The sequence below is a fragment of the Megascapheus bottae genome, chromosome 1 (assembly GCF_031878675.1).
Source record: "Megascapheus bottae isolate mThoBot1 chromosome 1, mThoBot2.hap1, whole genome shotgun sequence".
In the NCBI taxonomy this organism is placed as follows: Eukaryota; Metazoa; Chordata; class Mammalia; order Rodentia; family Geomyidae; genus Megascapheus; species Megascapheus bottae.
The window spans coordinates 59,734,420-59,750,014 of record NC_143509.1 but is presented as its reverse complement, the minus strand read 5'-3'; the positions used below and the strand labels follow the sequence as shown (position 1 = coordinate 59,750,014).

The window sequence follows — 15,595 nt, the reverse complement described above, 5'->3', positions numbered from 1 at the left end:
ATAACTACCAAAAAGCTAGAAGTGGCTCAAGGGTAGAGTGCTAGCATTGAGCACAAAAGTTCAGGGACAGCACTTGGGTACTGAATTCAAGCTCTAGGACCAGCCAATGAACAAACAAACCACAAAAAAGAAAACTCAGTAGGCTTCTGTTTTATTTCCTTTTAAAGAGGGAGCCAGAAGCTGATGGCTCACACCTGTAATCCTAGCTACTCAGGAGGCTGAGATCTGAGGATCACAGTTCAAAGCCAGACCAAGCAAAAAAGTTCAAGATACACTGATCTCCAACAAACTCCTCAGAACCTACAAACCCATAAATTAGACTCTCGTCTGTGCTCATATTATAGTGGGTAGTACTTACCAAATTAAAGAATGCGTTTGAACTGGGCACCAGTGACTCATGCTTATAATCCTTGCTAGTCAGGAGGCTATGATCTGAGAATCGAGATTTGAAGCCAACCCAGATGGACAAATCCCATTTAGCCAGCAAAAGGCTAGAAGTGGAAATACGATTTAAGTGGTTAGAACACCAGCCTTAATAAGCAAAAAAAAACAAGTGAGAGTGAGAGACCTTGAATTCAAGTCCCAGTACCAGCTCAGACACAATCATACACCAAAGAATATATCTGATGATTATTCCTGGCATTACATACAAATACAAAGGAAGCTTGAAGTACCAGGAGGAAAATACAAGACTGTCAGCCACAAATACCTGTGAACTCAAGACCAGAAAGATGTAAGTGAGCTCAGGAGCCCCTTTTAAAGTGTATCTTGGTCTAGCTGGGGCTATCCAGGTGTGTACCTATGAAGAACACTCATGAATTACAACTTAAATGTGTAAATGATATTACTAACATATGTTAATTATACCAATTAAAGAAAAACGATGTGCTGGGTATGCTGGTGCATGCCTGTTAAGCCCAGCACACAGAGGGAGCAGGCAGGAGGATCTAAGTTCCAGGCCAGCCTGGGAGATCTACACAGGAAGACCTTGTCTCAAAATCAAGTCCAAAAATGCTGTCCTGACCATTGCCTTGGACCCAGGTAGTTCTCACCTGCTGGCAGCTTCTGAGTACTCACAGTGACCCGGGCCACAAACAAGATGGATTCTCAGGACACGGACGCATGGCTTATGGGGAATCTTCCAAAGATGCAGCAGCTAGCCTGCCATCACATTGACTGCCTGGCCTAGGATGCTGTAGGAACAAAATATCCACACAGGGAATAACCAGAGAGCAGGTTTTGATGTAAGGCCCAGAGTCTCAGGGAGAAAGCTCTTATCTCTACCAAGGAAAGCATATGTTCCTTGCTTCTTGGCATCCAGGACATGCAGCAGCAGAGAACTTGAGGTCACAGAAGCATCACTGCTAGGTGATAGGAGTGGCTGGTCATAGACACGAAGACAGCTGGCTTTGTCCTGTCTCTTATCTCAGAACGTGAGGCTCTGCCACTTTCTGCCATGCAGGCCACTCCCCAGGTCCTATGTGCTTTCTTCTTCTAGAGGAAAGGGAAGACACACAGAGACTCAAACAAATGCTTCACATAATCAGCCCTCACAAATTATAGTTCGTGGCTGTTTTCAGGGTGATCTCTAGGCTGGAGTTTGTGAGGCTGGAGTACCAGGGGCCCAAATAAGACCAGGCACTTACTAGTTTGTTGTGTGCTCTTCACAGGAGGCAGTGTCACATTGCCAAGAAGAAGGCCAACTGGCTCGAATCCAAAATGTTATCCAGAAGCTTCCTCCATCCCATTATAGGTAAGACTCTTGGTATGGCATGATATCAAGGAGGAGAGTGACATGATAAAGGGAACAGATCTAGTTGGCCCCCTTTTCCTGGGGCCATTTTGGAAATAGTGAACAGATCACTGTTGTGGGAGTGATTTGGTGTCTTGGCCAAGCGTGTTGGCAGCAAAGGGTAATCTGTCTTCACGCTACTTGGAAGGAGATTATTAAGAATAAATCAGGCAGTCATCTCAATCATACAGGGTAGCCTCACTGTGATGTTCTTGGTTCTTCCATAGATTTCTAAATCTCTGGAAACCTAGATGACCTTCACAGATGGCTGAGTGAGGCCACTGAGCCTTTGTCTGATGTTTCTACTTGCTCTTTAGTTACCAGCCCTTAGCTATCTCCAGCCTCCAGTGTCACTCTTACTACATATTCCCAGATGTTAACAACTGGCCCTGCCCACCATTTACAAAGAGGCAGGTTGTGATGGGGTAGAAGAAAAGAACAGCTAATGTTGTTTGCCCATGAAATCAACTTCCTCGCAAGCACCAAGTTATTTGCAACTAGGAAAACATTTTTGGATCTTTTGTTCTTTTTTAAGTTAGTTACACATTTGGGTTTGTTACACATGGATTAACTATAGATTAATATAATACAAGGGAATTTCATTGTGTGAATGTATACAGTATACTTTGAACATTATTCCTGTTCCTCTCCCCTTTTTAAAAACAATCTTTGGTGTGGGTTTAGTTATTCTGTCTTCACATATATATGAGGAACCTTTTTAATGAACCTAGATGAGAACTCAGCTGTGGGGAGAAAATTCAGTTTTGAGTAAAATGAGGACCAAATGAGGGCCACTAAGCACCCTCAGGTTCTGAGGTCTGGAATTCCTGGGTTCAGTCCCTGGCTGGTGCTGGGGCTAAGGCTCAGCCCTGTGCCAATCCTAGGCCAATGGACCTGAGGCCAAGGAAATTGCATTCATTAGTCTTGACCTCCTGCCAATATTCCTTCAAAATTTATACAGTATGAACAGAGTCTCTTATACCAAACTTAGAAATGGTCCCCAGATGTCAGGTCGCACACAGGCCACTGAGGGGTTTTCTTACTTTGTCAAAAAAAAATCACACATAAATAAATAAACCATTGCAGGACCTTGGAATACCTGATTCGACACCTGACCCACATCGCCTCCTTCAGCAGCAAGACCAACATGCATGCCAGAAACCTGGCCCTGGTGTGGGCTCCAAACCTTCTCAGGTAATTGCCATACCCTCACCTTTTCACCACCTGCAGAGTCAGAGCCCACCAGTGGAAATGGAGTGTAGGTTTTTCCAATTTGAAACACTTGAAGACAAACTTGAAGCTAACTATTTTTTTTTTTTGTCTGTCAGGGGACTTGAATACTGGGCCTGGGCATTGTCCCTGAGCTCAAGGCTACTGCCCTACCCCCACAGCACCACTCCTGGTTTTCTGGTGGTTAATTGGAGATGAGTCTCACTTTAGTACCTGCACTGGCTTTGAACCTTGATCCTCAGATCTCAGCCTCCTGAGTAGCTAGGAGTATAGGCATGAGCCACCACGCCTAGCCTAAGTGAGCTTTTATAGCACATAGGAATTCAAGGTAATCTGAACGATCCAAGTTCTTTGCTGGCCTACTTGGAAACTCTAGGATCCAGAGGCTTTTGTTGGCTATAAAAATTATGGATGTGTATGCTGTCGTTTTTTCTGAAAAGGCCTTTCTTGTCTTTGGGGTCTCATTGGCTTTTCTTGTCTTTGGCGGGGTCACAGCTGCTAAAACTTGAATCAGCTGCTTCACGTGACTTTATAAATCATGGCCTGCCCCACAGGACAGTTGGCTGAGGGGCTGGGGAGGAATCCTATGAAGAAAAAAAGAAATTATTTCAGAGGTAGTGTTTATAATAAGTCTTGCAATATATACTGCCTGGTAACAGTTCTGTGTTTCAAGAGACCCTTTAGTTGCCATAAAGAGTTAAAATCATCTACATATTAACTGTAATAAATGTAAAATGTCTCCCATTGGTGCCTTTTTACAGCTTCTGCTTGTAAGGTAGACTCATTCAGTGAAAATGTTTCTTCCATACCAGGTCTAAAGAAATCGAAGCCAGTGGCTGCAATGGAGACGCCGCCTTCCTGGCAGTCCGGGTCCAACAGGTGGTGATTGAATTCATACTGAACCATGTGGATCAGATCTTTAACAATGGTGCTTCCCAGCCTCTGGAAAACAATGGTAATGACTCTTCCTGGCACATAACCCACCAGGATATCTATCCTTCTCTACTGCCCTGGTCCAGGGCCCCAAGAATAAGCTAGGGCAGGCTTGTTTCTACCTCTGATTATGTGTGTGTTGTATACACACATGAATTTGGTATGATATAGAGTAGAGCTGAGGTACTGTTCTGTTAATTCTTGTGCGTTCTTACTCTTGGCATCAGTTTGTAAAAGCTTTGATAACATTTTAATCTGTATTGATGAAGTGTCATTTTTTTCCTTGGACAAATGATATTTCAGAAGACGTGCCTAGTGTCTTCAATGACAACAATAAGAGATGATAGTGTGTTCACCCTTCCATAAATACCCAAAATGCCTTCTCTTCATAGGTATTTCCTGAATACTAACTTGGTGCTAGTCAGTAAACTTGGTATCAGTCAGTAAACTTACAAAAATTGATTACATTCGTATGTTTGGGACATCTCATGATAACATGAGAAACCCTGGGAATGAGTGAATATTGTTACTTGAGCTCCTATGAGCCTAGTTGTAGAATCCAGAAATCCAGTTGATGAAGATCTTCTAACACTCTGGAGTGCATCTTGTGAAAACGCAAATTAGGGGCTGGGAGTTTGGCCTAGTGGTTAAAGTGCTTGCCTAGCGTGCACAAAGACCCGGGTTTGATTCCTTGGTACCACATACATAGAAAAAAGCCGGAAGTGGTGCTGAGGCTCAAGTGGTAGAGCTCTAGCCTTGAGAAAGTCCAAGGACAGTGCTCAGGCCCTGAGCCAAAGCCTAGGACTGGCAAAAATAAAAATAAATTAATTAATTAATTTAAAAAAATAATAATAATAAAATAAATAAAAAAATAAAAAAGAAAACACAAATTACTCATCCCCAGACTTTCCGATCCTGTCTACCAGGGCTACCGCTGCTCTGGTGTATTGGTAACCTTAGTGCATCTGGTGATGCTGATGTCACTGGATAGGGCCCACTCTGGAGAACCAGTGATGTAGAAGCACTGTAGCTTCAGAATGCTTGCTAGTTGTTTCTTTTCGGGTTCAGCTAATAGACTTAGGGAAATCAATATGTGCATCTGAATAATCCGTTTCACCTAGCAACCAATGTAAATGGCTTAGTGGAGAAAATGTGGACATGAAACCTCCGTCCTCAGAGCTCCAGCCTGTTTTAATATGTATATGGTATGAACTATCAATAAATTTTAGTCTCTTGTTCTTCTACCTCTTCAGTCTTTTTTTTTTCTTTCTTTCTTTCTTTCTATTTTTTTTTTCTGGTCACGGGGCTTGAACTCAGGATCTGGGCAATATCCCTGAGCTTCTTTTGCTCAAGGCTATTGGTCTACTATGGGAACTACAGCATCACTTCCATCTTTTTTTTTTCCTGTTTATATGGAACTGAGAAATCAAACCCAGGGCTTCATGTATACTAAGTGAGCACTTTACCCCTAAGCAACATTCCCAACCCTTCTTTTTTTTTATTGAAAGATTTTATTAACACTGATTTTTACATCGTATTTCAAACATCATGTTTAACATACAAATATTCAAGAAGGGAATCTCTACATGCAATCACTGGCACATAGATTTTTAGAACATAATTAAAACTAAGCTAAGAGTTTGTATGTTATAGATACATATTAATATATGTAATAAAACATTATGTCTATAGAGTATATAGCCCATAGATTTTTATGTCTATGCAGTTATGTTTATATCTCCAAGACCATTTCACATGTCAGTAACCTTGGGTATCCGAATACTGAGTCATCACTCTTGTACTATTTGAATCTAATGTCCACATATCAAGGAGATCATGAGCTTTTTGTTCCTTTGGTCTTGACTTATCTCACTCAACATGATTTGCTCTAGTTTCATCCACTTCCCAGCTAATGACATTTTATCTAGTTTGTTGGCTACGTACAATTCCATTGTGTAGCTAGCTAGATAGATAGATATAGATATAGATATATCACATTTTTTTGCCAGTCCTGGGCTTGAGCTCAGGGCCTGAGCACTGTCTCAAGGCTAGAGCTCTACCACTTGAACCTCAGCACCACTTCTGGCTTTTTTTTATGTATGTGGTACTGAGGAATCGAACCTAGGTCTTCATGCACACTAGGCAAGCACTCTACCACTAGGCCAAACTCCTGGCCCAATACTACATTTTTTTTGTATCCATTCCTCTGTAATAGGACATCTGGGTTGTTTCCATTGCTTGGCTATTGTGAATAGTGTAAAGATGAACATGGCTGAGCAGTGTTCTTATCATATCCTGGGTTATGATGCTCAGGATAGATGCCCAGGAGTGGTATGGCTGGGTCGTAGGGAAGGTCTATTTTTAATTTTTTGAGAAAACTCCAAACTGCCTTCCAGAGTGGCTGTACTAGTTTACATTCCCACCTGCAGTGCAGTAGGGTTCCTCTTTCTCAACAACCCCTGCCAGCATTTGTCGTTGTCTGAGTTCAGAATCTTGGCCATTCTAATTGGGGTAAGGCAGTATCTTACAGTTGTTTTTATTTGCATTTCCTTTATGACCATGGATGATGAACATTTTCTCATATTTTTTGCATTTTAACCTCTTTTTTTGATAAGTCTCTCTTTAGTTCCCTTGCCCATTTATCAGCCCTTCTTTATTTCTAACTTAGTGGGTTATGAGGTACTGATAGAAAATAAACTGCATAATCTCTTCAAGGGGAAATTTACTACCAGGGGTGTGTTTCTCCCAGAGTAATAAACATACCTCATCTAACAGAAAAATCTAGGACAGTAAAAGATTGTATGTACAAACCTCAATTTTGTGTCTCATAAAAATCCATTACTTGGGACAGGAGTTTGGCCTAGTGGTAGAGTGCTTGCTTAGCATGCACAAAGACCCGGGTTTGATTCCTTAGTACCACATACGTAGAAAAAAGCCAGAAGTGGTGCTGTGGCTCAACTGGTAGAGCTCTAGCCTTGAGAAAGCCTAAGGACAGTACTCAGGCCCTGACTATAAGCCCCTAGACTGGGGGGGGGGGGGGAAGCCATTACCTTTATTTGACTGCTAAAATGATATCTCCAAGATTTATTTTTAAAAATAAGTACATTCTGCATGCCTCCTATATATCAAGTGCTGTCCTAGACAGTGGGGACACAAATGGCCAAGACCCTGCCATGCGTAATGATAGTCATTGTTGAATCAGGAAGGCCAACAGTGTATCTTACAAATGTATTACCGCTGGGGCTGGGAGCGCAGCCTAGTGGTAGAGTGCTCGCCTAGCATGCAAGAAGCCTGAATTCAATTCCTCAGCACCACATACACAGAAAAAGCCGGAAGTGGCGCTGTGCTCTGGTGGCAGAGCACTGACCTTGAATCTTGTCCAAGACAGTGCTGAGGCCTGAGTTCAAGCACCAACACAGAGAACCAATCATGTGAGGTTCTGACAAAGGGAAGGGGATGCGCCAGAGACAGATGATGTGGAGCGGAATGCTCTGAGGTGGAGATGTTCTGAGTATTGTAGAAAGTAAGCCAGCATGGCAAGAGCTATTGTGTCTCCAAAGTAAGGGTACTCCATTCACCCCAGTGGGTACTAAACTATGAGTTTTGAAACATTAATTTTGGACTTATACTTTATAATGTCTATTATTTTATATTTTTCAGTTTTATACTAATAGTACTGTATGCATGTTTTATACATGTATATAAAGGGAGTATGCATTCAAAAGCTTTTTTTTTTCCCCCTAGTGCTTGGGTTTCTAGGGCTTTGCTACTTGAGCTATCCCTTCTTCCACTTCTGGCTTTTCTTTGGTTCGTTGAAAATAAGAGTCTCTTGGATCGGCACTGTGATCCTCATATTTCAGCCTCTTGAGTTAGAGGTGTGAACCCCTAGTACCTAGCCAAAAGCTTTCACTGTATATTTTTTGTAGACTGCTGGCTAGAGGCAAAGAGAGGAAGGAAAGCAAAGGGAGGTCTCAGGCCATGTGAGGGGGTGAGTGCAGGATCTGAGCATTAGGGTGCATATATGAAAGGTTGAAAGGCACACTGCTGCTGGAAGCAGGGACAGACACGTGTTAAGGAACCACTACAGAAATCAGGTGAGGCATAGGTGACTGTACGGGCGTGTCAGCAGAAGGGAAGAAAGTGGATACATCCACAATATACTTTGGAGGGAGAGTCATAAGATTTGCTGTGGGCCTCAGAGAAGAGATGCCTCAAAGAAGCAGATGAGTAAGGTGTTAGATCATGATGGAGTGGTAACATACACTGATAAGAAGGTGAGAAGGGAATTTCACCAGTGCAGAAAACAGAGACTACAATACCTGTCTTAGCAGTGTGTGTGACCCATCTAAGCAGGGATGAGTGGGCCTTGGGTCCAGGCTTCCTCTGGAGCCTGAGGAGATGTGACCCAGAGAATCATCCAGAGAGTGACTTAATGTTTTAAGACAATATATAATTAATAACAAATAATAAGTAACCTAGAATTTCTCAATTTTGAAAGTAAATTAAATTTAAACAGTCCTAACTTCATTTGGGTTAAGTTGGAAAACTGGATTAAATTCAGGAACTTTACTGAAATAAGTTCAGGAGCAAAAGATGTATACAGGATGCATTTAACTGTAGTCCTGCAGAATGGCAGCCAGGCTTCTCTGCCCTTGAAACACGCTTCTATTACATGCTGTCTCCATTGTCTGTCTACCAGGCCCTTTACCGTGGCTATGATTCCTTCCACCCAGAGAAGTACCAGCCAGCCACATCTAAGCACAGGACTGCCCTAGACCACATGCCAGTAGTCTGTAGTCTCCACTGGTTTGAGCTAACATCAAGTTTCTTTGTGCCTTTGGAAGTTAGCAGAAGTTGCCAGTATCACCAAAGACTAAACAGAATAAAACTTAAGCTTCTTTCTTCTTAGATCAGGATTTCTCCACCTGGGCCTAGCTAGATAATTCTTGAGGGAAGAGCACACATGGTTTCCGTGCATTCTATGGTGTCTAGCATCTTTCTTGCCCTTCACCTACAAAGATACCAGTAGTTTTCCAGCATGTATTTGTAACAAATAAAAATGTGTCCAGACACGACCAAGTGTCCTTTTCTGGGGTGTGGAAAGGAAGTAGGCAGAAAACACTTGAAGATACGAAGAGAGATCACTGTAACGTGGTCAGGATGGCAGGACTGTGGATGAGAGATCTGGCTGAACCTGTGCTGGCTTTATCCATCTGTGCCTTTCTCCTTCCTTTACAGATGACAGGCCCATCATGAAGAGCCTGACTCTGCCAGCATTGTCACCTATGAAGTTGGTGAGCCTGGAGGAGGCGCAGGCCCGCAATCTAGCCACAGACCACCCTGCTAGGAAAGAAAGGAGGGAGAACAGCCTGCCTGAGATTGTCCCTCCCATGGGCCCCCTCTTCCACACCGTGCTTGAGTTACCAGACAAGTACATAACTTTTTCTTTTTTTTCTTTTTTTTTTTTTTAATTCTAAGGGATATGTGGGTGGAGGGAGATAAATGAGAGGAGGCAGATAGTCTCAAGGCCACGTTGGCAGTATGGATTCGGGGGTACAGTCTAGTAGGTGGGGTATAAATGAATGTTCCCAAACAGAAGGAAGCTATCTTCACAACTCTTTCTTCCTTCCCCTCTCCCTCTCCCTCTCCCTCTCTTTCTTCCTCTCTCCCTCTCTTGCCAGTCCTGGGCTTGAACTTAGGGCCTGAACACTGTCCTGGGCTTTCTCAAAGCTAGAGCTCTATTATTTGAGCCACAGTATCACGTCCCGCTTTTTCTGTGTATGTGGTACTAAGAAATAGAACCCCAGTCTTAGTGCATGCTAGGCAAGCACTCTACCACCAGGCCAAACTCCCGGCTTCTCACATCTCTTTCTCACTGACACCCCCCAGTCATCTTCCATCAGAGACTCTAGGTACCGTGATATGGATGGGAGTCACAGGGGATTCATTAGAACCTAAATAAAAGCCCTTACTAAAAACCTCTTACTGCCTTTTCTCATTTATGTAATTGTTCGTTCATTTGTGCCTGTACTGAGGCTTGAACTCAGAGTCTAGGTGCTGTCCCTTAGTTTTTTTGTTTTTGTTTTTGTTTTTGCTCCAGCACTTGAGCCATAGCTCTTCTTCAGGCTTTTTGGTGATTATTGGAGATAAGAGTTTTACAGACTTTTCTGCCTAGGCTGGTTTCAAAACCATGATCATCAGACCTCAGCCTCCTTAGTAGCTTGGATTACAGGAGTGAGCCACCAGTGCCCAGTGATTTCTTACTTACAAAAGCAAGTTTACTAGAAATAAACCTACACACACACACACCTTTCCCACATTACATTTCAAAAGACACAGAGGTGAATTTAAGTCAGAGAAACAAGTTGACAAATGAGACCACTGTCAGCATAGAACTCTGAGTGGCTCATTTGCAAACAGCATCCCTGACTCCCTTCCTGCCTCTCCATTTGTCAGTGTGTCCTCACCTCCGAAACTAATCAGGCATCATTTGCATGAGTAAGGATTCTTCCTCTCTCACTTCTTCCTCCTTCCACCTCTGCTTTCTGTAGCCCCACTATGGAAGAAGACAGTGTTTGAAGCAGGAACACTAAATCAAACAGTAGGGAAAAGAACCGAGCCATCTTTTCTCTGAAAGGAAGTCATCCACAGTGAGTGAAAAGAAGTAACATAAATCAGAAACTTCTCAGTCTTCTCCAAAAGATGGCCAGCTGCTTCCACTTAGGAAGGGAGCAAGTAGCTCTGTACTTTGTACAACTTCAGGAGACTCCAGCCACCATGCTGGGGAATGGCATACCTGAACCCCCCTGGGAGAAGTCCCTCCAGAATGTGGGGTTCCTGAAACTGACCCCACGGTACCTGTCCCTAAATCAGAAGAGAATAAGACTCTTCCCCAGGTATCAGCAGGCGGATCATCTAGTACACAATACACCGCAAGGCCAAGTGCTTAGGGGAAAAAAGGAAAAGCAAAAAAGGAAAGCACAAAGCACTGCAGACTTGTTTTGGAATGACAATAAAAGACATGCTTGTCTGGGATTGGTAAAGAAAAGGAGAAGGAGGGGGAGGGGGAGGAGGAGGAGGACAACAACGACAATGACAACTATGTAATGTTGACTAACAAATCTCTTACCTTATATTTCTAAAAATATCTTAATCCCAATTTAGTTCTCTGAAAGATATAAGTATGGCTTAAAAATAACCCAAATCTCTGTATATCACCTTTGTTTTTTTTCTTTCTTTCTTTATTTTAACTTTATTTTATTGTCACGGTTATGTATAGAAGGGTTACAGTTACATTTGTCAGGTATTGAGTATATTACTTGAATATTGATATTTCTTCCAATGTTTTTATTATTGTGATTAATAGAAGGGTTACATTATATTCACCAGATAGAAGGTACATAACTTCACAAACATTGATACCCTTTCTTACGACATGGTCCCCATTTCCCTCCCACCCTCCCCCAGCTTATCATGATTTCCCTCCTTCCCTATCCAATTTCAAATAACCAACTAAGCACATATAAAGTATTTCAGATAACAAGATCACCTTTGTTTTTTTTAAGTGAAAATAAACGAAAAACAAAAGAAGACGTGCTAGGCCTGCAAGCCAGCCTTCTATGAGAGCTCAACAAGAAAAGGTCCATGGTGAGACCCACAAATTGTAAAAATCTCACGCTGAACTTCTTTGTAAAGTTACATGACAAGGTGGAGCAGCAGCTGGGCTGGTTTCTGGGGTCCAGGCTCTCCCCGACCCAGTACAGTGTTGTCCCTGGCACACTGACCCCTCCACATTTCTCCACAGTGACCACCCACCCCACCTAGCAGGCTACACCTCTCTCCAGCTACATAAAGCCAGAGTTTTCTCCAGGTCGGCTTTCTCATCCTTTGCATCCACCAAGGCATCTTGTAGCCTTCCCCTCATGTGTGGATATGCCACAATGTGGCCACCACGCAGAAAGCGTCACAGTACTCGGGTCAGTGGTCCTCAGTGTTTATACCTTTTGAAAAGAATTCTTGGAGCTGGGCTCCAGGGGTTCACACTTGTAATCCTGGTTACTCAGGAGGCTGAGATCTGAGGATCATGGTTCAAAGCCAGCCTGGGCAAGTAAGTCTATGAGACTCTTATATCCAATTAACCAGTCAAATTGTAGAGCCCTAGCCTTGAGGTGATAAAGTTCAAGGATAGCTCCCAGGCTCTGAGTTCAAACCCCAGGACCAATACACACACACACACACACACACACACACACACACACACACACACACAATTGGTATATTTCACAACCAAGCTTACCACAACTACTGCCAAGTGCACAGTTGTGTGATTGCTTGTAACCTTTCAATCCTCCACTTCCCCCTGCTTCTTTTGGTCCCAACACCTATAATAGATGACTTGGCCTCTGGCCCTGAGGTTAGAGGTCTTTCCTGTAACTCATGAAAGCCTAGCTTGGTCTATACAGGGTGAGTCAGGCTCAACTTCGGTTTTAGCAAGAACCTTCCTGAACTAGCAGAGCCATTCATAACTAAGAACATGCTTGGAATCGTCTTTCTCTGAACATTACTTGGAATGACGAGTTTAAACTCATCTCTTATGGCTTGGCTGTTTCAGGAGAAAACTTTCCAGTAAATCGAAGAAATGGAAATCTATATTCAACCTGGGACGATCTGGGTCAGATTCCAAATCAAAACTGAGTAGAAATGGAAGTGTCTTTGTGAGAGGACAGCGGCTCTCAGGTAAGAATCAGCCACTGAGTTTTCATCTGGAGTCCCAGGCAGAGTCCCCAGGCAGAAAGAGTCCCTGGGCAGAGAGGGTGAAAAGACTGAGTTAAAGGTTCCTAAGAGGAAGAGTATTGAAAACAAGGAGAAAGACAAGCCTGAACTGGCCTTATCCCAACCTGGACCACAACTGAAGTTTACTTTTTTTCTTTAAAGTCCCTCCTTCTTTCCCCTTGTTCTCATACTCCTCCTCTTAGGAGGAGTCCATGAAACTCTTATTCTAATTAATCATCAAAAAAATAAAAAAGCCAGAGATGGTGCTGTGGTTCAAGTGGTAGAGTACTGGCCATGAGTTCAAGCCAATACAGACACACACATACACATACACACAACCTCCCATCTTCCCCTGTGTTGCTGAGCCCTGTTTTCCACTAGCAGCAGCAATGGGAAAACAATATTATTTTTGATTGAAAATTATTCTATTGAATGAAACATACTTAGTAGTCATTTCTTGTTTAGTCCTCACAATAGTCTGTTTTCCTCCTTCTACACATTTTTAACAAAGCTGAAGTTTAGAAGAGAAAGTTCTTTATCTGAGGTCATGTAGCCGCAGTGTGCCAGTTGAGACTCAAGTCCAGGTCTGTCTGTGTCTGGTTATTTTAATGGCTTCAAGTTCTGGAGCTCCTAAGAGCAGTTGCCCTGTTTATCCCCTAAACAGACCTGACAGAGTAATGGTCTTCCAGCCAGTTTAGTAACCTCAGAGAGAGATTGTGTTAGTGAATATGTCTGCCTTCCTCTATTTTCTCTTGCTGTAAGAGACTTCCCAAGACTGGGTAATTTATGAACAAAGAATTAATTTTGACTCAGTCCTAGAGGCTAAGATGGCTATGAGCATGACTTCGGCCGCTGCTTGGTTTCTGATGAAAGCTCTATCCGTAATGAAAAGAATAGGAACCAGTGCTTGCAGAAGAGAGAAGAGGGCTCTTGTCTCACAGTAGTTAATCCATTCCTGCAACGGAGAGCTCATCAGAGATGGGACTCCATGGCCCAGACACCTCCCATCTGGTGCTATATTGAGGACTTAAGATCTCAACCCAGGAACTTTCTGGCCAGGGAAGGGAGGCACACTCAAACCATGTGACTTAAATACTGTTGTGCCTGAGTAAGGTTTTACTCGTTTAGACCACCTTTTTCTAAAACTTGTCCATGGCCACTTACAAAGATGCCTAGGGTTTTCGTAAAAAGCTGGGTTTGATTGGATCTGTTCCAGGGAGAGGTTGGTGAGTAAGATTATTGGAGGAACGAGGAGTCTTCAGAGTCCTTGAAAGAAAGGTAGCTGGTTCCCTTAGTTCCTCTCACCTGACTGCACCGAATTCCTAGGTGCTGATAGGTATGACTGTAGCCAAGAATTCTACCTGCCTAATAAGAGGACGTCTTGGGGGCCAATGGATTGTACCCCTTGGGTATTAACAGTGTGGGCTATTAAACATAAGGCTGTGAAACGAAACTTTAAATATTTTTATTGTTTTTGCTTATTTATATTTTCATTTATATTTTATTTATACCAGTCCTAGGGCACAAACTGTGTTTGTGCTCAAGGATAGTGCTCTTATCACTTGAGCCACAGCACTACCTCCTGCTTTTTCTGAGTCTCACAGATTTTTCTTCCCCAGACTGTTGTCAAACTGTGACCTTCTGAGATGCTAGGGTTACAGGTGTGAGCCACCAGCACCCGGACACCTTAATTATTTTTGTCAATAAAATTGGATAGTAGCTGTTTGACAAAATTAGGATTTACCTTTATTAAATATTAATGAAATTGTATCAATGAATGCTCTACTTCTATAAAGTCAGTCCCACTAAGGTAGTAGGAGTTTGGTGACAGGATGTTTTCTTTTCTTTTCTTTTTTTGTTGGTCATGGGGCTTGAATTCTGGGCCTGCACACTATCTCTGAGCATTTCATCTCAAGACTGTGGCCCCACCCCTGGGCCTGGGTGTTGTTCCTGAGCTCTTCAGCTCAAGGTTACCATCTTACTCCTAGAGCCATAGCCCCACTTTCCATTTTCTAATGATTAATTGGAGATAAGAATCTCACGAACTTTAGCACTTTAGTGCCCGGATGGCTTTGAACTGTGATCTCCAGATCTCAGGCTCCTGAGTAGCTAGGATTATAGGCATGAGCCAGCGCACTGGGTGGGAGGATGTTTTCTAAGGGAATAAATTTAAGGTACATGGAAAACTTTTCTGGAATTATTTCTGTGTGTGCTTTACACCTGACCTATTGTTCTTAATACTTCATTTTACTTTATTACTACTTTTGGTGACAGTACTGGCTTTCTCCATGGTTTAATTGAAGACCTTACAGACTTTTGGGAAAGTCTAACTTCTAACTGTGATCCTCAGATTTCAGACTCCTAAACAGCTAGGGTTACAGGTATGAGCCGCATGACACTGGGCTAGTTTCTTTTAATATGCACTCATCGTGGATGTTTTTCCTCTTGTCTTTAGTGGAAAAGTCTGCTATTCGACCAGCTAAAAGCATGGACTCACTGTGTTCAGTGCCTGTGGAAGGTAAGATTTTACAATTAGCATGTGGGCTGGGGATTGGCACTTACCCCAGACTTGGTTTTGTGAGGCTGCCAGCTGTGCATCTGCAGTTATGATCACACACAATCAGCCAGTTCTCAGTCCCTCCTTGACCTTCACAGTACATGCCAAACCATGGTTTCCAATCGATACATGCATTCCTTCATTGTCTACCAAGGAAGATCCTGGATCTCACCCTCCTGAGTCTAACACCTACCTATTCTGTGTCAGACACTGTGTACTCTGTTTGCACACAATACCCTGGGTGTAAAGAGTTGCATGTCAGGCGCATTTAAGCATATTCATTCACACAGGTCTAACCTCAAGGACCCACT

At 42.9% G+C, this 15,595-nt stretch overlaps 1 protein-coding gene across 1 annotated transcript in view; it reads left to right on the top strand.

Moving 5' to 3' along the window:
* The window catches only part of Arhgap31 (Rho GTPase activating protein 31), a 108,513-nt gene that overhangs the window by 84,007 nt on the left and 8,911 nt on the right, over positions 1 to 15,595 (top strand). Inside the window, exons 4-9 of the mRNA XM_090345903.1 lie at positions 1,671 to 1,753; positions 2,879 to 2,986; positions 3,835 to 3,977; positions 9,194 to 9,386; positions 12,567 to 12,691; positions 15,183 to 15,245. Of these exons, the coding sequence (XP_090202029.1) occupies positions 1,671 to 1,753; positions 2,879 to 2,986; positions 3,835 to 3,977; positions 9,194 to 9,386; positions 12,567 to 12,691; positions 15,183 to 15,245 (715 nt within the window). The remainder of the gene's footprint in view (positions 1 to 1,670; positions 1,754 to 2,878; positions 2,987 to 3,834; positions 3,978 to 9,193; positions 9,387 to 12,566; positions 12,692 to 15,182; positions 15,246 to 15,595) is intronic.